This window comes from Solanum lycopersicum, chromosome 1, assembly GCF_036512215.1.
Source record: "Solanum lycopersicum chromosome 1, SLM_r2.1".
Lineage (NCBI taxonomy): Eukaryota > Viridiplantae > Streptophyta > Magnoliopsida > Solanales > Solanaceae > Solanum > Solanum lycopersicum.
The window spans coordinates 78,417,922-78,441,686 of NC_090800.1; the positions used below are offsets into that span (position 1 = coordinate 78,417,922).

At 33.3% G+C, this 23,765-nt stretch overlaps 2 protein-coding genes across 2 annotated transcripts in view; both read left to right on the plus strand.

Annotated features, from left to right (window-relative positions):
- The window catches only part of LOC101255831 (structural maintenance of chromosomes protein 5), a 30,108-nt gene extending 17,202 nt beyond the window's left edge, over positions 1–12,906 (plus strand). The window contains exons 22-30 of the mRNA XM_004229611.5: positions 8,663–8,779; positions 8,869–8,946; positions 9,856–9,955; positions 10,033–10,087; positions 10,606–10,654; positions 10,729–10,816; positions 10,896–10,968; positions 12,327–12,430; positions 12,520–12,906. Coding sequence (XP_004229659.1) covers positions 8,663–8,779; positions 8,869–8,946; positions 9,856–9,955; positions 10,033–10,087; positions 10,606–10,654; positions 10,729–10,816; positions 10,896–10,968; positions 12,327–12,430; positions 12,520–12,581 — 726 coding nt within the window. The 3' untranslated portion in view covers positions 12,582–12,906. The remainder of the gene's footprint in view (positions 1–8,662; positions 8,780–8,868; positions 8,947–9,855; positions 9,956–10,032; positions 10,088–10,605; positions 10,655–10,728; positions 10,817–10,895; positions 10,969–12,326; positions 12,431–12,519) is intronic.
- A 2,545-nt stretch (positions 12,907–15,451) lies between these two features.
- LOC101256124 (large ribosomal subunit protein uL1c) lies at positions 15,452–20,486 on the plus strand. The gene is made up of 7 exons (XM_004229612.4): positions 15,452–15,828; positions 17,431–17,610; positions 17,717–17,771; positions 18,349–18,476; positions 19,362–19,445; positions 19,710–19,835; positions 20,041–20,486. Exons 1-7 carry the CDS (start codon positions 15,520–15,522, stop codon positions 20,173–20,175), a joined length of 1,017 nt encoding a protein of 338 aa, XP_004229660.1. The 5' UTR covers positions 15,452–15,519; the 3' UTR covers positions 20,176–20,486.
- The last annotated feature ends 3,279 nt before the right edge of the window (positions 20,487–23,765 follow it).

Sequence of the window (23,765 nt, forward strand, 5' to 3'; positions counted from 1 at the left end):
AATATATTTTTTTTATAAAAACAACCTCACATTTATATCTACTAACCATATGAGTTTCATATGTAAATAAAAATTATAACTCATATCCTGACTTATTTAACCATTCATACTCATATAACAATTATTCTCACCAACATAAAATTTATTATTACTTCAATCTTTTTCTACTTTACCATTTATATTCACCAAATTCTTTGTTTTGATCAAATTTATTTAAATTGACCAACAATTGACTTAAAGTAATAATGTTGGTTTATCTTCTCGGTCATATGAGCGAGAAATAGTTACAAGTTCAACGTGAGAAGATTGATCGTACTATGTGGGAGGATTATATTAAAGACTCTACAACTTATGTTCAATTTTATTTTTTTATTGAATTGAAGTTTGATCAATAAATGTTGTACTTTTTTAGAATAGATTTGTGATGTTATATTATGTTATTTACAAACTTTTGTTTATTTGGTAAGATTGTATAAAGAATTGGGACAATTTTGTTTTACAATTTATGGGTTTTTATGTACATTAGAAAACTTATAATATTAAAAAGTCCAAATTGCATGTCCTAACAAAACTATAATTTATCTCATAATTTCATATCATGATTTCTAATCATGAGTTCACATTGCATGGCCAAACGGGTCCTAAGTTTTGAGTTGCTATTGTTATCACCATCTCTTCTTGTTTTTTTTTGTATGGATAAATACATGGCCTTTCTATCTAACCAAAGCTTGTTATTCCTCTATCTAAAAATAGTATTCCTTCTGTCTCGATTTTTATGTGAAGATGTTTGATTGGACACCGATTTTAAAGAAAAAAGAAGACTTTTGTCACTCGTGGTCTATAATAAACCCTATAGATTTCTGTGATTATGAATCATTTCATTAAAGAGTAAAATGAGAAGTTTGAAGTTAAATTGTTACTAAATATCGAAAGATGTCATTCTTTTGAGATTGACTAAAAATCAAAGAGTGTTACACAAATTGGGATGGAGAGAGTATTGTTTTGAGCTTTGAGTTTTGACCAATTTGTAAATTGCTTCAAAAACCAACCAACATTTTAGGGAAGGAATGCATTAATTGAATAAATTAAACAGACAGATTGTTGAGAACTGTCATGTCCTTAATGTGTCATTTGATCAAGTCATTTTTGTGTTATTGAATTCAATGGTCTGCTTGTTTATATGCATAGTTAGGAAAGGAATGCAGTAATTGAATAAACTAAAGATAGATAAATAGTAACCTTAAGAATATTCTCTTGCTGGAGAGACTAATTTTACGCTTATATAAACAATAGAAATATATCTAAACTGCTTGCTGAATCAGGGACACAATTTGAATTTTGTAATGAGAGAAGGAAGAGGAGATTTGGGAATGAATTCCTGGATTGTTCTCTCATGTGTGTTGGGATTTAAATAGTATTTGATGTAAATCAAATAAGGGAAGTAAAGTAATTTCTATTCTTGTAGATAATTAATGCCTATTCCCTTTTTTGTTATGGATGAAGTAAGGAGATATCATTAGAAGGCATCAACAAGACGCAAGGCAAAAAATTACAGCAAAAGAAGGGTCTGCTCATGTACAAGAATTTACTAAATAACTAAAGAGCAGACATAGTCCAAAAAAAGCTCAACAGTGGTTACAGGCGGCCTGGTTGATCCAGCTATATTAAAAGACCAAACAGTTAGATTTAAGAATGTAGTTAGGAGTTGAAATCCCATAAAAAAATCTACGATTCCTTTCATTCCAGATGCACCAAAAGATAGCAGTCGGCACCATACACCATGTTTTTTTGATGAGTTCACCAACTCACCATGAACACCAGCTCTCATAGGCTTCTTTAATAGTATTTGGCATGACCCAGCCAATTCCAAAGACTTTTAACTTCATATGCCAGTTGCTACTTTATAATGCAAAAATAGACGCCTAGCACGTCTGATGGCACATATAACATTCGTTTATAACCTAAATTTTCTTTTGCTAAGATTGTCTTGGGTAAGGCATGCTTAATATATTTATAACCTGAATTAATGCCTATTCCTAATCACCCATTACAATAGTTTAAATCTTTGCCATGTTTACGAAGAACGGATACTTGCCTATTATTTCCATAATTTTCTTTCTTCTTCTTAACATCCCTATAGATTGGAGTCTACGTAAGGTAGGCTCCTAATTTGACAAATGTATACTTATAAATGAATTTCGTAAGAATATCTGCAAACGAATCATTGACGTCAATCCACAGAACAATAAATGCACACAGGAGAATGAATACAATCTTAAAGCTAAAAGTGAGAGGAGAAAATTTGATTAAACCAGAGGAGATACAAAAGGAGATAGTAACTTATTATGAGGAACTATACTCTGAGCCAGAAGAATGGAGACCATACCCGGAGATGAGAAACTGTCCTATGATTCATGAAGATGAAAACAAATTACTCTTGGCACCTTTTGAGGAGCAGGAATTTCTAGAGTTCATAAAAGCATGTGCAGGGGACAAAGCACCAGGGCCAAATGGTTATTCCATGGCCTTCTTCAACCAATGCTGGGACATCATTAAACCTTATCTAGTGGCTACAGTGCAACAGTTCCATAAGGCAGAGAGGTTTGAGAAGAGTATTAATGCAACCTTTGTGGCTTTGATTCCTAAGAAAGTGGGAGCTGAGGAACTAACAGATTTTAGACCTAATAGTCTAATAGGTGGAGTTTACAAAAGGTTATCTAGTGGCTACAGTGCAACAGTTCCATAAGGTTAATGAAGGTGCTACACAGGCTTGTAGACAACCAACAAATGGCATTCATAAAAGCTAGACAAATAATGGATGCACTGTTGATAGCAAATGAATGTGTTGAGTCTAGACAGAGAAGCAAGTTCCCTGGAATTCTATGCAAGCTTGATATACAAAAGGCCTATGATCATTTAAATTGGAATTTCTTACTACTTATGATGCAAAGGATTGGTTTTGGAGCCAAATGGATTAGATGGGTGAAATTCTGCATAAGCACAGTTAAGTTTTCTCTTTTAGTTAATAGAACTCACAACAATTTCTTTCCATCCAAAGGGGATTGAGACTAGGTGACCCCATGTCACCCTTTTTATTCATCTTAGCCATGGAAGGCTTGAGTAACCTGATTCACGCAGCGAAGATGAACCGTTGGATAAGGGGCTTTAGGGTGGACAACAATGCCCAAAATGGCTTGGAGATTACCCATCTGCAATATGCAGATGGTACTCTCATTTTTTGTGAAGCAATGACGGGGCAAATGTCGATCCTAAGAGTAATATGCATCATCTTTGAAGCAGTCTCTGGTTTACATATCAATTGGGGAAAGAGTTTCATTTATCCCATAAATGAAGTGGCTGAGGTGGAGAGTCTGGCAGAGGTTTTGGGTGGTAGGGTAGGGGAACTACCAAAAATATAACTAGGTATGCCATTGGGGGGAAAGAGCAAATCAATAGGGATCAGGAATGGAGTGATAGAAAAATGGGAAAAAAAGCTAACCAATTGGAAGAGCCAATATCTGTCTAGGGGAGGTAGATTAACCATGGTTAATAGTGTGCTAGATGCAATACCTGCTTATGTGATGTCTGTTTTCCCAGCACCAGATAAGGTCATATAGAGGATAGATGCTTTGAGAAGAAATTTCTTTTAGCGTGGAATGAAGACAAAAAGAAGTTTCATCTAGTCAAGTGGGAAGAGGTCATAAAAAGCAAGAAAGAGGGGGGGGGGGGGCTAGGGATTTGGAACATGAAGAAACAAAACAAAAGTTTAATGTTGAAGTGGCTTTGGAAGATTATGTCAGGAGAGAATATGCTTTGGAGAGAGGTTATCAGGCAAAATATGAAATGGAGAATAGGTGAATGACAAAGATGGTGACTACACCATATGGATGTGGTATCTGGAGATTAGTACCAGTAAGAAATCTTTGGCTTCTGATGTAGTATACCTGTGGATAGATAGGGAAAAAAGTTATCATTCTCAAAAAAAATAATCATTGACATCAATGAAACATGTCATCATGCACTGCGGCTCAGTTTTTTGTTGAATGAATTTACAATCTACTTCGATATGCTTTCATGAAAAAGTGCTTTGAAGCAATATGATTTACGGTCTTGTCGTTATTGTTCAATTGTGTTGGTGCATTTTCTTACTCCTTGATTCTTTAAGGAGTTGCTTTAATCTAAATTGTGGAATGCATACCAGATATGATCAACCAATTTTGGGTACTTTGTCCAAAATTGATAGAGAAGTTGCAGGCTGATACAATAATTTCAGTAATTATATCATAAGCTAGGGTACAATCATAATTCACACAAATGGTTTTTATTGTTATAAGACATTTGTATGAAAAAGTCCCCAACCAGAAGATGCTTTAAAGATATTATAAGTGGACATTTAACAACAGTGTTGAATGTGCAGTGAACTCAAGAAGTCTATCATATCCTATATATCATTTGCAATAGTCATGTTGCGCACACAAAAAGTAAAAAATAAGAAGATGCATTTGTACTTTACAGTAACTACATATCAAACTTACTCTCAATAATTCGTGCTTTCACTTTCTCTCAATTAGTCTAACATAATTTATGCATATTCTTACAAGTTACAACTCTTTTTTAAGATATTTGATTTGTTTTAGCTGAATCTCTGCACTCGTATCATACTTGGATCCATACTCCCACGTCTTATAATTTAGATTATGAAGGACCCTAAGTCTTGATCCACATCCGCAGCCGAGTCCGAGCAACTTAGGCTTTAACCGTGTAAACTCACATGTAGCCATAACCATTGCTAGGTATTTTACCTCTTCACTTGATTTTACCTACTGTGTCTTGATTTTTCTTTTCCAAGATATTAAATTTCTCACAGTAGAACAAATTATCCGAAGTGGATCATCTGTTTGAAGGAGATTCTGCCTTGTCCGCATCATGTTCCCTATCCTCATAGAGTAGCATCTAGCATGTTGAGGTTTAACCTCTAATGATATACCTTAGAGATGCGAATTATTGCATTTCAGTGACCATCTCTAGGATTTTGGAGGCCAACACTGGCATCAAATGAGATGTCTGGTTGTGTGTAAGATAATTGAGTTCACTAATCAATCTTCTATAGAAACCAGGTTATTCAAATACTTTCTCTATCCAGGATGAACCGAAGAAGCTTAACAGTTGGGTCAATATATTGCTATTTAGAGTACCGATTTCTTCCAATATGTCCGTGCCAAGCTTTCTTTGTGAAATGAGTATCCCAAAGATTGTTTTACCTTTATGCCTAGGTAGTATTTAGTTTGCTGAGATCTTTGATCTAAAATGACTGATAAAATGCTGCTTAAGTTGAGTAATGCCTTTAAGATCACCACCAACTATAACAATGTCATCAACATAACTACAAAGAATATACATTTGACATTGTGGGAGTGCTTTTAAAATGAAGAGTGATCAGCGATGAGCTTAACTCTTTAATATGCCAAATTATTGGACAACAGTACTAAAAGTCAAACTTATGTTGTTGGTGATTGCTTGAAGACTATACAAATTGGCTCCAATTGATGAATTTATAAAGTCTCTGCCTGAGCAACTAACCTTGATGGTTGCTTTATGTCGACCTCCTTTGCATGATGAAAGGCATCTTTGGTATCCAACTGATAAATGGACTAAAACCCCAGAGATGGTCCTCATAATCTGCTCCAGTCAAGGTAATATAATAAGTTGTTTGATCCCTTGATTATCCAATGATGGTTTATTCTGCTCCATGGTCTTGTTAGTAGTCCCATATCGGTGGGAGGGGTGACAATTTATCTCCTAATATGGTCTTAGTTAAACCTCACCTCTTGAACTAGCTTTTGTGATTGGGTTTGGTCAAGATCCATATTCTTATCATGGTATCAGAGTTAGGCTCACCCAATTCTTATTTCACCAGATGTTGGTTCCCCATATTACCTTGTCCACTCTTTGATTTTCATGCCTTGGCGTGAGGTGTGGTGTGTGTGTGTTGGTTTTTAAGTTGTACATTGTCTTCTCTTCAATCAGAATTTGTTCACTAGCTTAACTAGAAAGCTAGAGAGCAGGAATGAGCGTGATATATTATCGGAAATGATATATATGAAAATTCTAAAATCCACTGAGGCGCTGCCAATTGTCTGATAATATAGTGCTTGTGACAATCTTGCAATGTCATAGCTTGCTTGCTACCTTGTGTTTTATATGTTTATCTTGTAATAGAAAACACAGTATTTTCTAACAAATTGAACTTTACACGAAGTGGCGGAGGCTTCATAGCTTTAGGGGGTTCATATGAACCCCCTTCGGCAAAAAATTATATTATTTTTATATGATTAAAATAATTTTTTAGGTATATACAGTAGATGTCGACCCCCCTTCGGCTTACTTAGTGTGTCTATTTTCTTAGATTTTGAACCCCTTATCGAAAATTCTGGCTCCGCCTCTGCTTACACAAACTCTCTCACATGAATTCATATCATATGTTTCTTTATTGTATAGATGAATTGAGTGGTACTTTAAGTAGACGGGTTTAGTGGCGATTCTAACCATGCATTATGCGTAGTTAGGTTCCGTCACAAAGAATTTAGGCTATATGCTCATGTCATGTGAAAAAAAGGAGAGAAGTACATGGTCATCTTATTAGAATGCTGAATTCAGAACCCTGAATCAATCATGTTTATTCAGTTGACAGCTCTACAATTATCACCATATCTGAAGATTTTAAATGAGTGCGGACTAAAATTCTTCTCTTTCATAATTACAATGGAGCGGAATAAGGTCCAACCATCATCTCAGGGCAGCACAGCCTCTCTTGCAGGCACCTCCTTGACATTAACTTAATATAATAATTTTCTTGCATATTGCTATAGAGCAATATCTATTTTCTTTGTGCTGTTCTCCTTATTCACTCAAGCTTTTAAATTTAATGTTCATATGAACGGCCAAAGAACACAGTGCATCATTAAATACACACCTTGCTGGTTCTGGATATTTTGGTGTGCTGTCAATCCTGAAGTTCCTTGGATGGCCACCGTTTATGACCTTTCCACATATTACATCATAGGCTTTTGTTAGAAAATGGACCTTGGATCTAATTTAACCTCAAAAATTAGCTCAAGTAGTGAGGATTGCCCAAAATCATATAGAAATTACACTCCGTCTGCACACTGAAGGCTGGATATTTGAAGTGTGTATGGTATATATGAAGGGGACCAGCATTGGGTAAACCTACCTTTGGGATGAGCTTGGTATCATGTTAAGAAAATGGATATTTGACCTAACTCAACTTCAATAGCTCCCCGAGGCGAGGATTGTTCAAGAACATAGAATACTACCTATAACAAGCTAACATTTGGGATGATTTAGATCCAAGGTCCAATTTCTTTAACATAGCAGAGCTGACAAATGTCTTGGCTCAAGTCTCATTCCCACCTATTATTAAAAAGAATATTCATGCTCTTGGCCGTTTATAAAAATCAAGTTTGCGCGTTAGTGGGCATGTTAGAGATATAATTAAGTAAAATTATGTCCTGTCTGACAGCTTTTGTCAAGTTTCATGACGAGGAGGCCTGACACTTCAATAATATCTGTAGTATTTCTTCTTTACTTTGTGATGATAGAAGAACCTAAGGGAATTTTCTTACAGATGTTTTGGTGTAAGGAAAACTGTATAGAGGAAATGGATGAATTTGTTGATTTCTTAGGAGCTTTGTAAATCTAGACTCTATTTTCTCTTCTTGTAGAAAGTTTTTGAAGGTGACCGGCGTCCCTTAATGCTGAGGAATACAAAAAAAGTCTTCTAAGATTCCTCAAGGGATATAAACATAAAGCTCTTTATTGGATGTGTGACACATCGGTTTCTCTTTTGGATATTTGGATGGTATGATTGCCTCATCAAGCTCATGAATAGTAACCATTTCTTTATTATATACTAATCCTACTCATGGTTGGATCAGCATGATCTCCACAACTGCTCTCCCCTCCACCACCATAATGTCTGACGGTCTGACCCAATTAGTTTTTGGACCATTTAGGTTACCTACATAATAGGATCCAGGAGGAACCCTTTTATTTAAAACTCAATAAACATATGTAGACTTCCGTGATATAGCAAGATATCAATTGCTGTTTGCAAGATATATCAATCCCTACTCTTGAAACTGTTGATAAATGTAGTCGTCAATGACATTTTCATATATCATCCAAGAACATGCATACTTCCCTCTTTTGTGGAGCTGTTTGTGCCTTTTATTTGTTATTGTTAGAAGAGCTTGTCTCTCAGGTTTTCTGTGTGTTTTAAGTAGTAGGTTGAGAAAATTTAATATTGCTTTGTAATTAAGCTTTCTATAGCAGCTTTAAACTATGCTGCACAGACTCTCCAAAACTGATGCCGCACCCGTGTTGGATCCTCCAAAATGCAGTTCTTTTGGAGGATCCAACACACACCCGTCCCCATTTTAAAGAGTCCAAACAACATAGGTTTTAATGTGATGCCTGTTTTCTTTGCCTGTACACCAAATGGGTAAGACTTGTTTCTTCTGTGTTCTAATCAATCAATTCAGTATGGTTCATATGTTCTGATCGTTTCATATTGCATCTTTAATGTTCGCAATTCTCAAGGCTGCCTGCATATTAATTCATTCCTAGTCAATTTTACCTGCAGATGCCATCTACAATTGAGGAGTTGGATGCGGCTATTCAAGATACCATTTCTCAAGCCAACTCCATTCTTTTTCTGAACCATAATGTTCTAGAAGAGTATGAAGCACGTCAGAAAAAAGTAACTCTCTGTTCCCTTTATTTGCATTTCCATTTCAACCATTTAAACTGTATGATGATTGCATCTAATTTTGTCTTGTACTATTGCAGATTGAATCTCTTTCTAAGAGTCAAGAGATGGAAGAAGAGAAATTAAGCAACCTCACTAACGAAATCAATGCTTTAAAGGTTAGACTTTATTGTACTCTAGCATTTTTGGTAGTTACTTGATGAATGTAATGTTTCTAGCCAGCTTGTTGTATATAAAGCAGTAGCTTATTGAACCCCACGGTGGCTCACTTCACATATAGTAATACACAGTTGATTCTCCTTCAAATGGCATCTATCATTTCAAGGTCTTAGACGTATCCATTCATACTGCTAAATGAGTGAATTGCCTCATCTAAAAACTACATATCCATTAATATTACTGAATGGTGAACTGCCTTATCTAAAAGCTGAAGCTTTAGAAGCTTGTTTGGTCTGCAACATGTCCCCTCATGTGCGAGCTTAATTTTTTTTATTTTGGCCAAGCACTTGGAAATAATTTGTTGATGGGTGAAGGTTAGACTCGACAGAAATATATCTACCTGCCCTGCATCAATATCAGTTAAAGGGAAGCCAGTTAAGATTTTCTCCTTCATATTCCACCCTTGTGTTACTACATTCAAAAGGTTGTCCTAGTTATTATGTGTGAATTGGCTCATTGAAAAGCTTAATTAAGAATGATTACTTTTATTCTTTTTTTGAAGCTTGCAACGATTTATGTACTCGTTCAAACAAAAATGATTCAGAATGGTAATAGTTTGATGTTTGCTTTTATGCTACCTAGTACCAGTATATCTTATGACAAATTATTTAAACACAAAAAGTATGATGAAAATGTGTTGTCTTAGAGAAAGAAAAAGACAGTTGGTTCTAGTAATTGCGATAAATAGGAACAAAGTATCAGATATTGTAAGATGATTTAGGAAAATCTTTTTCCTCCTTTATTTTGTTATCTTGGCTGTGGTTGTAATATAACAAGGTATTCATCTTTACTGCGGACACATTGTGGTAGTCTCCAAAAAAATCTGTTCTGATTTTAGGACTTTGCAGGAAAGGTGGCTGCCAACATTAAGAAGTCTTGTTTCTCAAATCAACCAGACTTTTAGCCGTAATTTCCAAGAAATGGCTGTTGCAGGAGAAGTTTCATTAGGTATGTTTACCTCAAACTTTGTAGAACTTACTTCTTGAGAAGTTTTATCTACCTGTATTGATCAAGACTCTCTTCAGATGAGCATGACATGGACTTCGACAAATATGGGATACTAATTAAAGTCAAATTCAGGTAATTACGGTTCATATTCTTCCTTATTTTGAAGTAGGTATATAGATTGAGATTTCGGCCTCTTGTGACTGTCCTTTATTAGAGGAGAGACAAATATTTTATACATTATTTCTTTTTGCCCTTTGAGAAGATGAGTGCTATATTTCAAGCGGCGGGATGTACTTAGTTATTTTACAAAGTTCTCTGGAACTTTATATTGTTTTTCTTTTGGCCTAGAAACCACATAGTTCTTCATTAGTGGACTATGATGTTTCTTTTGATGCCATTTAAATTAGTTCAGTATTATAGTACTGAACCTAAAGTTATTTTGTATTTACCTATCTTATTTTTCAAATCATCTTTTGGGAAGAAAAATCACTGGCTTCACTTATGAGCAAAACAAAGAAAAGATTCCCTAGCATCTATCCCTTCAGGTAGTGCTTCATGGCACCAACAAATATGGGTTATTTATTTGTTTATTTATTTTTGGTTCTCCATGGCTTGTTTACAGTTTGTTGTTCTTGCATTTTTATTACCAGGGAGACGGGACTACTCCAAGTTCTAAGTTCCCACCACCAATCTGGAGGAGTATGTTGCTTAAACCACTTCTTCTATCCGTGTGTTAAATTGGTTTTTAACTTATTAATACAATATCCTTTCAGGAACGATCTGTTTCAACTATTCTTTACCTAGTTTCTCTCCAAGACCTAACAAATTGCCCCTTTAGAGTGGTGGATGAAATAAATCAAGGTCAGTTATACACTTACCGTATATTGTTATTCTTAAGTAACTGGATGCAAGAAATCATTGTGTACATTTGTCCTTCAAGGAATGGATCCTATCAATGAGAGGAAAATGTTTCAGCAACTAGTGAGAGCTGCAAGCCAACCCAATACACCGCAGTAAGATCACTCTCTTCTCTCTTCTATTCTCATCATTTTTTGTTTTACCATTATCATGTCTAAACACGAGCAATTTATGTGCTGAAACTCTTTGCGTATGTCCTTGTAATTAAAGAATTTGGTGTGTATGCTTTTTTCAAATTGTTGAAATACCAACATCTTAGAGAATTCTGGGAAGATATCTGCTGATTGTTTTGACCTCTACATGGGATTCTGTTTTAAGAATGACCATTGGTGTAAGACGATTACGGAGTTCGTAGACATATTAATCTGCAATAATTTTGCATGGCCAATATATCTGCTTTGTTAAGATCAAGAGGGGAATGAGTTTCTTTGAAGGCCTCCAGATTGTTTGTTTTTGAACTGCTTGGATCAGATGACAAAAGCCATGACCTTGGAAATGAGGTCAAATAGATGAGTTGTTTTTTCTATTATTTTGTTGTACCTGCTTAACAAGGGCTAACCCTTTTTTTCCATTTTAGTCCCGAACAGAACAATCTCGTGCCTTAAGAAAAGCCATGGGAAATCTGTTCAGAAAGAGATATTTATTAACTAATAAAAGCGGTATCAACTCTTAAACATTGAGAACACACAAAGAACTCATGCAAGACAACATATTAGCATCATCTGAAAAATTGAGGCTCTTAAAAATTATTGTAGCTTATATCATACTAATTTTGCATAAATATTTCTCTTTGCATATTGCATTCCAATCCTGCTATCTACTTTGAAATTCTACTCTGTAATCAAACATGTTCCATTTATTCTTTGAGAAATCAGTATTTTGATAGTTGTACTCTGCTACCCACCATGCAGATCCCGTGTTAACTTGGAATTATCCACTATCAGATTTTCTTCTTTATTTTGTGTTATGACTAGACATTAAATTCCATTGTTTTCAGTTTGATTCTAGTATCTGATTTGTAACAGCGGTTATTCAATGTGCATCTAAAAAAGTTAGGCATAAACTGATAAGTAATAAGCAGTTAGTAAATGTAATATTTATGTTTAGTCCATCGTGAGAGATTCCCTTACTAGTGTTATCAGAGTGCATAAACGCCACTGACAGCCAAGCTTCTGCAGAAAACTCACAGATATAAGTACAAGGGATCTATTTATTTTCAACCTTCTATGGCGAGAAAATGTCAAATAGTTCTTTTTGTGGAAGACATTAAGTCTTGCACTCTCAGCTCTCTACTAGAGGGAACATGAATCCGTGTAGGTTTATTTTGTTTAGGTGATCATGCCTGTTATGCCGATTCCCCTGCATATTTTGGAGAAATTAATGAAATCGTGAAACTAGACCTTGTCTACATAAACCTCAAGTCCTATTTCTGATTCTGCCAAATCCTTTGCAGGTGCTTCTTGCTTACCCCAAAGTTGCTGCCAAATCTTGAATACAGCGAAGCATGCAGCATTCTAACAGTAATGAATGGGCCCTGGATTGAGCAGCCATCCAAAGGTTATCTACCACTTTAACCAATACCATATGCTTGTAGTCGTAAGATTAATCACACTCTTAAGTTGTTTTCTTCTGGTTCTAAATTGCAGTTTGGAGTGGTGGAGAATGCTGGAGATCCATTATGGGTTTAACCTCTGTTGCTGCTGATTAGAATCAGTAATATTTGTGGTACCAGGCACCGTCCATAAGAAAAAATTACAATTTTCTAGTTGATCATCATATTGCCCTGTTAAAAGCTGAACCATGGTCACTCAGCTATTGTTTTTTGAAAAAATCTTAAATAGTGCATAATTTTTTTGTACGCATAAATTCGTAATGCTGCCCCCTGTTTATAGTAGTAACATAGAGCCGTAGTGGTATTCCCTCTGTTGGAACTTCAATAATTTGTCCTTCGTTCTCTTTCTTTATATATATATATTCAGAAATTGTTCACTATATATTACTCTTCGTGTATTAATACAAATACTTTCTTTCTAGTGTCCCTATCAAGATAATCAGTAACGGAAACGGATGAAGAAGCGGTTTCTCTAATATTTTTGTTCAAATATTTTCATATATTATGATAGAACTGCTAAATTTCAATTAGTCTGTAAAAGTGGCAGTTTGTGAAAGTGAAATTCTCTTCCTACTGTGCCCTTTTAAAGATTACTTAGTATTCTTTATCTTTTTTTTTTTTTTTAAATTATTCTACTTTTGAAGACCAGCTTCGAGGCTTGAAGTTAAGGTAATTGATTTATGAGTAGTTCAAATAATTGTAGCATTTTTTTTAGATATTGAATAGTTTAAAGAGATCATCCCAATTTTATTGAAATTTCTGTACGATCTTGAAGTGTACTATGATAATGTATTGTTGTTCAGACACAAGTGCTTGTTCTTTAATTTTTAGCTTAAAAGTACGACCAGATGCATATATGATATATCAAATCAACTCCAAATGCAACCAAATTAAAGTATGATTTTCCAAAGTTACTACAGACAATATATTGAATATTCATTTCATATCAAACAACAAATCTTCAAGTTAAAATTTTAAATTCAAGTCTTGAATCAACAATAGATAGATTACCAAACCAATGCAACTCGAGAGTTATGCAAATAATAAGTAAAGACAGTTGTTTCTTTTTGTAAAACTGGTGAAACAATAGGTATAAATATAAATCTTGGTTGAAAAACTTGTTAACTACTTGGTTAACACTTTCGAAAGAAAAATATAACTAACTTACCTAAATATGTATGTTTGCAAGTCTCTTAAAAACTTGCTATGTTTATATATTGATAGATAAACCAAGCACCTAGCCGATCAAATCGCATAATCTCTAATTTCAGTTAGTTTTGGTAGCTTATTTTTTAACATTGGTTGTCTCATAAACCAAATAGACACAAATTTTATTCAAATTTCTTATGTGAATTCAAACGCGTGTATATATATATACTAGTAAAACAATTCGCGCTTCGCGCAGAAATTTAATACATGGTATTTATAAAATAATATTTAAGATTTATCTCTTACTAAAACTAAAACATTAATAATGCAAATGTAAAGAAAGATGATATTTATAACATCTTATCATTTATCCGTCAACCAATCATCTTAAATATGATTTTATAATTTATCTTTTTATTGCCAAGAAATGTTGTTATTTGATATTTTTGGAGAATTAAATGATAATCAACCAATGATATTAAATTTTATATAATAAATAAATAATTATTGGTGAAGGGAAAATAAATTTTAAAAGACTGATAAAAGTAAACAAATATTTTAATTCTATCGTATAGAATATTCAACCATATTGTCTGCTTATATATCTCATTTTAAATTTCTCCATTTCAAATGTATTATAAGTAATTATTAAAATGAAAAATTAAAGGGAGAATGTATCATATAGTACAATAATTTAACTTATTATATATACTTGAATACATAAAACTATTAAGTTTGTTTGTGTGTCTTTACAAATCAACACATTAGAGTGATGAAATTCAGTTTAAACTGAAATTTCAGTAGAGAAAACTTCTATGAATACTCAAATAACGTGTGTTGTTTAATATGTATTAACAAATCCTTATAACAATAACTTTGCAGAAACATATACAACAAAGTATAAAACAAACACACTAGGATATGTAATATAATGAAAGAGAAAATAAAAAAATTGAGTCCATGAAATGCACAATGTACCCTTAAGAAAATTATTCTCCTCTACCACCCGAGGTTTAAAATACTAAATCCTCACGATAGAACGTTTAGCAGTGTGTTTATACAAAAATAATATTTAATTATGCAGAAGAAAGACGTTCAAAATCTTTGTTGTTTTAAAACAAAATGAAATCTCTCTATTCATAGAAAACAAAGGATAGTGTGAACAAAATATTTATAGAACGTTTAGCAGTGTGTTTATACAAAAATAATATTTAATTATGCAGAAGAAAGACGTTCAAAATCTTTGTTGTTTTAAAACAAAATGAAATCTCTCTATTCATAGAAAACAAAGGATAGTGTGAACAAAATATTTATTGTGCCAAATGGGAAATAACACAACTCTTTGAAAAAGTTACAATTCTTTTGAAAGAGCACAACCTTTCATAAAAGTTGTAACTTTTTGTAAAAATCACAGCTCTTCTTCATATAAGTCATTTAAATGAAAATTCTTACTTGTGATGACGCTACCTAGGTTGACATATGATTCTCTTATATATATATATATATATATATATATACATACTTAATCATTATTAAGTAATAAATATAATTGCTTTAATTATTAACTTTTAAGATTAATCATATATAAAAACATGCTATCGTATATGTTTTCAATGAAACATCCGATAAAATTGAAACAATTTTTTTTTTTTTCAGACTCTCCCAAGGAAACTTGCATCAATAAAGGGAGGGGTTATATGTTTAAAAATCAAAAGCTAGTAGGTAAAATCATATATTCTGTAACTTCTGTGGGTCAAAATGATAAATCTAATAACATACTTTTGATATACACTCTCTTATCTCGTTATCAACATACGCCAAATGGATAGGCATTATATATGATTTTGTTTATTCACCACAACAATCCCTTCGGTCTCATTCAACAATGGCTTCCACAGCAACGCCTTCTACTCTCACTCTTTCCTCTATTTTCTCACAAGAACTCAACCCCAATTCCCTAATTTTCAAATCAAAGCCTCTTCTTTTCACATCCCACAAATCTTTTTCTCTGCACCCATTAAGCCTCCAGTACAAAGAAAGGAAGAATGGACCTCTTGTTGTTGCTGCTATGGCAGCTGAAGCTGAGGTTGAAGACGCCGTGGAACAGGAAGGTGAAGAAGGGGCTGTTGCTGTTTTAATTCCTCCGTCTAAGCCTAAGAAAGGCAAGGCTGCATTGCCCTTGAAGAGGGATAGAGTATGTTGAAGAACCCATCTTTTTATTGTTGATTTGGTGGATTTTTAGATATGAAAGATGGGTTTTTTTTCGTTGTGTGATATGTGGGGTTTGCTTAATTTTTGTGTTTTGAGATGATATTAGAATGGAAATAGATTTCTTGCCCCTAAAGTGGATATAGCATGTGGAAAATCTCCAAATTTTTTTGGGTTAATTTATGGATGTTAGATGAAAGATGAGTTTTTGCTGGTTTTGTATGATAGGTTGAAACAACTATGCCTTTTTTTTTTCTTGAGCTACGGGAAACAACCTCTTTACTTCTCTCTACCCTGGCCAGAGCCCACTTTGAAGGACTACACTGTGTATGTTGGTGTTGTTGATGATGATTCTTGTGGCGATATTACCATGGACATAAGTCATAACTTTTTTGCCCCTAAAGAGGATATTTATGTTGAAACTCTTCATTTCTAATTAATTTTGTGAATGTCAGATGAAAAATGGGTCTTTGTTTGTTTGTATGATATGTGGCTTTTGCTTAAGTTCTGTTTCATTGATCTTTGTGGTGAGATTACTATCAATATGACCTGTTTTGGAATTTCTTGGTTCATTTTTTATGGGTGAACTTGTCTGAATTTGTTTGGTCGTGTAAAATTTGGTCTGTACTGATTTACCTACCAAAGGTCTGTTTTGTGTGATGATGAGATAATTCAGTAGTTCATTATGATAGTAGGTGATTTCTAACAGCTCTAAGTCTTTTTGGACTGAGTGGGAAGTAGCAGGTCGTTGGTGGATTAATCCTGTTGCATGAGCTTTCTGGGACACCATCCTTATTAACAAATTTATAATTATACCGGGAATTATGAAATGGAATTTAATATTACGTTAATTACAATTTCTAAGCAATGGAAATGAAATTATATTAAGCTAAGATTGTATCTGTATTGTGGTTGGCGAGTCACGTCAAAATTACCTAGTCTCACATTGTGTCATTTCAAAGGAAGCTAGTTTGTATATGCTTGCAGTTATTGGCAAGTTATGAAGCAAGTATTTACATAGCCTGTACTTTCCTGTTTGTATTGGGGGGAACAAGCTTTTTTTTTCCCTGTTTAATGTAGACTACCTTCCTCCTGCCCGAACATGTGAGGATTCAGAATCTTAAGTTACTTGGTGTAATACTAATAAAATGTGGAGTCCTTTTAAAAGTGGAATCACGGTGGCAAAGATCAATCAGGAATGGTGAACAATCAATTTTAATGCAGCAAAGTTAGACCTTGTGTAGTGGGATTGAATTAGATCATTCGAACTCTCTCATGTGATCCTTGTCCTCATAATAAGACATCTGAGGAAATATGCTGTCCGGAGATTAAACATTTCACATAATTCTGCATGTGGTTGTTCCTTTCACCAGAAAAGGATGTCACTGTACAGGTGCATAATTTTGCACTTTGGAGATGCTAGTTGTGGAAGATCATCTCTATTGATTTTCAAACTGCGTTTCTGATATGCTTTTCCTGTTGCTGATACATCAAGCATCAAACTTCTCTGTTTCTTTCTCTATCTCATTTACCCGTTGCTCCATCAATTTTCTCATAAATTGGTTACTTCTTTTTCCATAATAATTAGACGCGGTCTAAGAGGTTCTTGGAGATTCAGAAGTTAAGAGAAATCAAGAAAGAGTATGACTTGAAAACGGCTATAGAACTCCTCAAGCAAACAGCTAGCTTAAAGTTTGTCGAAACCGCTGAAGCTCATTTCCGGCTCAATATTGACCCAAAATACAACGATCAGCAGCTTAGGGCAACTGTAAGTTTTCAAATATTTCATTAATCATCATTACATACTTCAAAGTCTATATCGAGTGTTTACTGGTATATTAATATCTTGAATTGTGGTGACTTATCTATTTCAGGTTAACTTGCCCAAGGGAACAGGTCAAACTGTTAAAGTGGCTGTCCTTACCCAAGGTACTCCTTAAAAATATTTTGTGTGAATCGATCGTGATTGTATGCCAAATAATCAAGGGAAGTAGATTCCTTGATAATTGGTCTGTTAAGGTCGTTATCGAACTCCTTTCATTGCTTCTAGAAAATAGTCATTTTTATTTTGTATTGATAAATTAAAATGTCATTTAACATAAGTGTAGATGTGATACAAGTAACTGGGCGTAATAATGTGGAAATGGTCTGCAAACTAGAATATCATATATGGTTGTCATCCCAAATCAGCCTTGGTTAATTAGATTGTCTAGTGAACTTGCAGCTTTCACCCTACTTTTTTTAACGCACCCCAAAGAAAAAGGAGTAACTTTCAGAATTGTTTTTTTTTTCTTAAAAAAAAAGATCAGACATATGAATCTTCCTTTTTAGTGTGATTGTTAGTCTAGTTTTTGTAACCCTAGATTGAATGCAATATGCTAGGATCTTTTTTATATTTGGGATGTGGTCACAATTGCAGTTTTGAATGTTTTGGTCTTGAAATTTTTCTTTGGAACTGTAATCACTATTTCGGCACGCTAATTGTGTTGCAGCTAAAATTCTACAGGTGAAAAGTTCGATGAAGCGAAAAATGCAGGAGCTGATATAGTGGGTGGGGAGGATTTGATAGAACAGATAAAGGGAGGATTTATGGAGTTTGACAAATTGATTGCAACACCAGATATGATGCCTAAGGTGTTTCTACAGTCTTTGCTATTAAAAATGTCTGACTTGCCTTTGATGTTCAATTTGATCTCCTTTTTCATTTTTTATACTGTCTTCGACAACCAGCCTATGAACTTCTGTCTCTTGGTTTTAAGAATCTCATATTGAAGTTTGCACAAGGCAAAGAGCGACTGTCTGTCTCAAATAATTCAGCATATCTCGCTCCCAAAGTTTTTGTGCATGCGTTTGGGCCTTGTCAACCTGGATATATAACTTAACAATGCGTAGCTTGTTCTGAACCAACTCACTTGACCTGGTGAAAAGCTCTAGCTGTTGTATCTTTTCTTCTGAAAATACTTCACAACTAAAATAATGATTTGGTTGAATAAAACATATTTTGTTAAATTCTATCATTCCCTTCGGAGTCTTTCTCTGTCATTCCATGTTCATTTGTTCATATATTTTGCTAGGTTGGTGCTCTTAAAATTCCTTGACCTCAAAATCTGGCTAGTCAGCATCTGCATATTTTCTAGCAAGCCTTCTTTCTGAAAAAGTTAAATCATAAAATTCTGTTGTAACATTGTGCATGAGTTTTACATTCTTCATGTGCCATATCTTGGAACAGCTTCTGCATTGTATATTTGTGAATTATGGTCCATCTTACTTTATCATAAATCTAATGCTGCAGGACTGATGGCAATATTAAGCCTAACTTAAGCTGAGTGATTAATCGCAGAGGCTCCTCTCCCCGTCTTACCATTTTAATGCTCACTGACAGCTGATTCAAAAAATTGAACCTTTTTAAGTGACTTGTCTAGAAATTAGTTTTATTAACACCTGAACAAGTATCTGTGGCTCATTTTACGTAATTTTTTTGTGAATTCATATTGATACATTCTCTACTATTTGCGGCAGGTTGCTAGCTTAGGTAGGGTCCTTGGTCCTAGAGGACTCATGCCAAACCCAAAAGCTGGTACTGTCACTACAAATATACCTCAGGTAACGTGTCAAATATTTTCTTCTTGTGAAAAAGTTGAATCAAAATACTCTCTTTCTTATGTTCTATGTGCAATGGTGGAATCCCTAGATCTTTATATTAAATGGGAAGCCACACCATATATATCCTAGCTTGGAAGTTATTCAGAGTTAACAAAATGTGAAACAATGTAGTTAATGAGTAGGCAGTGATGATTCACTTAATGGACTATTTTCTTGCTCCTTGAAAATGTTTTCAAGTATGTAAACTTGTTGTACTTCCTCCAGGCTATCGAAGAATTCAAAAAGGGTAAAGTAGAATACCGAGCAGATAAAACTGGAATTGTTCACTTGCCATTTGGAAAAGCAAATTTCTCGGAAGAAGATCTTATCATAAACTTCATTGCAGCAGTGGTAAGTTTTATCGTTAGCTCCTATTTCTTATACTTTTGTTCCAGAATAGTTTGAATATACCAACAACAACATACCGAGTAAAATTCTAAAAAGTGGGGTCTGGGGAGGGTAGAATGTATACAGACCTTACAACTACCTCATGGAGGTAGAGAGGCTGGTAGAAGCCATTGTAAATTAATTCAACTGCATTTCTTTGAATGAACAGAAATCGGTGGAAGCAAACAAACCATCAGGTGCTAAAGGAGTTTATTGGAAGAGTGCACATGTATGCTCGTCGATGGGGCCATCCATTCGGTTAAACGTAAGGGAGATGCTGGAGTACAAGCTTCCGAATGCTTAATTGAGCGAGACATGTATATTGTATCTTCTATCATCTACCTAAGTTTCTTCGGCGCCTTATCAGAGCTTCCATTTTATGAGAGTTAGGATACAAAGTAGGTGGAGTTTGAAAGGAGATCCAAACTTCATATTGTCAATATCAGTGTGGAAGCATTCATAGGCACAGTTGCTAAGAGAATAATTTTGTTTGATATTGTCAATGTTTATGTTCAGTTTAATTCTTACTAGGTGCTAATGTACATTATGCTTCGATTTGCTAAAAGGGGAGCTAATTCAATTTTCAGAAGTTTTATATGCTGCAAGATTCTCTAATTTGTGTTCATCTCTTGAGATTCTGCCAACAACTGATTGAGCTGAATAAACCTATCAGTTTTTAGTATTTTTCTTTACTTTACCACTGTGGAAAAGGGTCATACGCATGTACCCATGGGGTGGTAGTTAATTTTTTAGGATAATTTTTGTCCTTCATCACTTGCGATAACAAAAAAGTCGTCTGAAAATACTCTTAACATCGAAAATAAATAAATAAAATAAAAAACCACAAGACAATTTTATTTTTTCGTATCTAATCTAAACAATTTATGTCTCTTATTCCTAAAGAACGAAGCATAAAAGTTCAATTCATAATGCCTTATTATAAAACATAAACTTAGTTCTGGCATAACTCATGAGTTATGACTTATAAGACATAACTTAGTTTCTATGGAACTTATGTTTATCGAGAAATGTGTTCAGTCTTAAAACCCACAAAATCATGCCTCAACAGACTTAACTTATTTCTACAAGACAAAATGTTCTCTAAACTTACGCCTTACGAATGATAACATACAACTTATGTCAAATAAAACAACAAAAATCTCTAAGATTAGGTCATAACTAAAGACACTCTGATCCATAGACATGTACAAAAAGTTAAAAGATTACTAATTTAAGGATAAAAATTAAAGATCATCAATTCGTGAGAAAAAGTCAAAGACTATTTTTTGGTCCATATGAGACAATAAATCCCAATCACATAATCAACCCAATTTAGAGCCACACAGTTGGTGAGGTCTCTCCCTTCCAGTTTGTAATTGGAGGCCTATCATTCTCTTTCCTTTTCCAACTTTTAATGAAGAAAATAGAAAATAGAAAATAATCTGATGCAATTGTGATTAAATTATCTTTATCAAAAGAATTTGAAGGCAAAACACTATGATTTTGGGGAATATTTTATAAAGAAAATGACTGGACAATTTGTAATTATATTCATGTGTTTGCATAATGCAATTATGAAGTATTATTGAGAATGTGGTAGCTTTTCCATAATTGTTAAAAAGGGAAATAATTTAACAAGACGCCAATCTAGGGTCTTTGTCCCTAAATATAAAATTAACAACTTGAGTTATAATCAAAATATAGAAAAAAGATATAGAGTGATACCTGAAGTTATTTCGAATTTTTAAAAAGACATATAAACTATGCAAGTTCTTATTACCCTAAATAATTCTGAACTGATATTATTACATCAATTTTTTGTCCACCTGGCATGGAGAATGCATACACTGTCTTAAAGAATGTGAACAAACTAAAAAAACGAATATAATTTTATTTTTACAAGAATTTTACTATAAAATATATATTTTTATTTTCTTATTATTTTAACTTTTTCTCATTATTATTTTTTTCTTTTCCTTTCTTTCTTCTTCTTCCAAAATTCATTGTCATATTCATTAACTTATCACTTTCAGTGTCACTTTTTACCACAACTCCATCTCTCTCTTTTATTTTAGTATTAGTTTAACTCTCTTCAATTTTATAATTATATCTAGATATTTTAACACATTTCGAACAATGTGATAAACCCATTAATTTTCAAGATGTTAGTAGACATTATTTAGTTTTTTATCCAAATTCTAATTAAACTTTTTCAATTTTCGGATAATTCTTATGCTTTCAAAATTATCATTTCTAGTTTTGAATTTATATAGAAATGAGATAAATTAAATGATGATACCTTCAAAATTTTGATCTTTCTTAGAAAAATAATTAGTTTTATTACAAATAACTCAACAAAGTCTAAAAATAGTATAATTTTGGAAAGTAAGAAATTTGACCAAATAAGAAAAAGAAAAGAAAAAGAAAATGAAGGGGCTCAACTTGATATGAGTGTGGGGTTAGGTGAGAATAAGAGGTGAAGAAGAAGGAATAAAGAAAGAAAATCGAGGAAGTTTGAAAGTTAGGGTGGAAGATGAATTAAAAATTAACATGAAATTAAAATAAAAATAGTAAAACTAAAATAAGTCAAAAAGTAAGAGAAAGAAATAAATAAAACATAAAATGAAAAAAAATAATATTTCAAATTGAATTAACACGTGTCACACAATGATTGGTGTGTGATTACACTTCCATTAAAAATCTGGAATTGATCCAAAAATGATATAATGATATATGTTCGGAATAGTTTAAGGGGATAATAGGACATCTACATAGTTAAGGTGTCTTTTTAAAAATTCGGAACAACTTCAGATATCACTTTATGTCTTTTCTCCAAAATATATACAAAGATAAAGTGACCTCATGAGGTATTTGAAAAGGTCTTAATTTTTCTTACAAAATTGACTAAGGTCTTATTATTGCTCCCTCCTTTTTATATTACTCGATTCATATTATTGATCTGATACATCCATTAAGAAAAATTTATTTAAAAATGTATTTTACTAAACTAATTTTATAGATAACATCCTGGAACTCTAAATTTAACAATTATTTATTTACTAAAATGAATTAGTTAGTAAAATAAAACATCTATACGGGGCAAATTAAATAAACGGAGGCAGTATTACTTTTATAAAGAAGAGGTGTTACCAAAAGTCTTTGTTAAATCATCCTCGTAGTAACACCAAAAACCTTTACAACCATGCAAATTAAAAGAAAGAGAAAAATTAGAATAAAGTAAAGCCTATAAAAAAAAGAGAACAATAATACTCACTCCATTTTTAAAAAAAAGACACAATACCTATATTGGACCCTAAATTTGACTTCAAATTTTAACTTTGACCTCAAACTTTCATAATGTACAAATAGTCACTTTAACTATCCAACTTTAAATAAATAAACACATGAATCCTACATGACATAATACACGTGGGATACCATGTAGGACAAAAAATGACATGTAGAACATGTGCGTCTATTTGTTCAACTTTATACAAGTTTAAGTGTGTTTTGTGCACATCCAAAGTTGAAGGGCATAAATGTGATTTGAAGCCAAGTTTGACACATTTATGTATGACATAATACATATAATGGACCATAAACATGACTTAAAATTTTAATTTTGACCTCCAACTTTCATAATGCACAAATAGACACTTTAACAATCCAACTTTTAAATAAATAAACACATGAGTCCTACATGGAACAATACATGTAGGACATCACATAGGACAAAAAATGATATGTAGGATGACATGTAGGGCATGTGTATCTATTTGTTCAACTTTATACAAGTTTAAGTGTCTATTTGTGCGCATCCAAAGTTGAAGGGCATAACTGTGATTTGAAGCCAAGTTGAAAGGCTTTATGTATTATGCCTTTACGTAATATGTC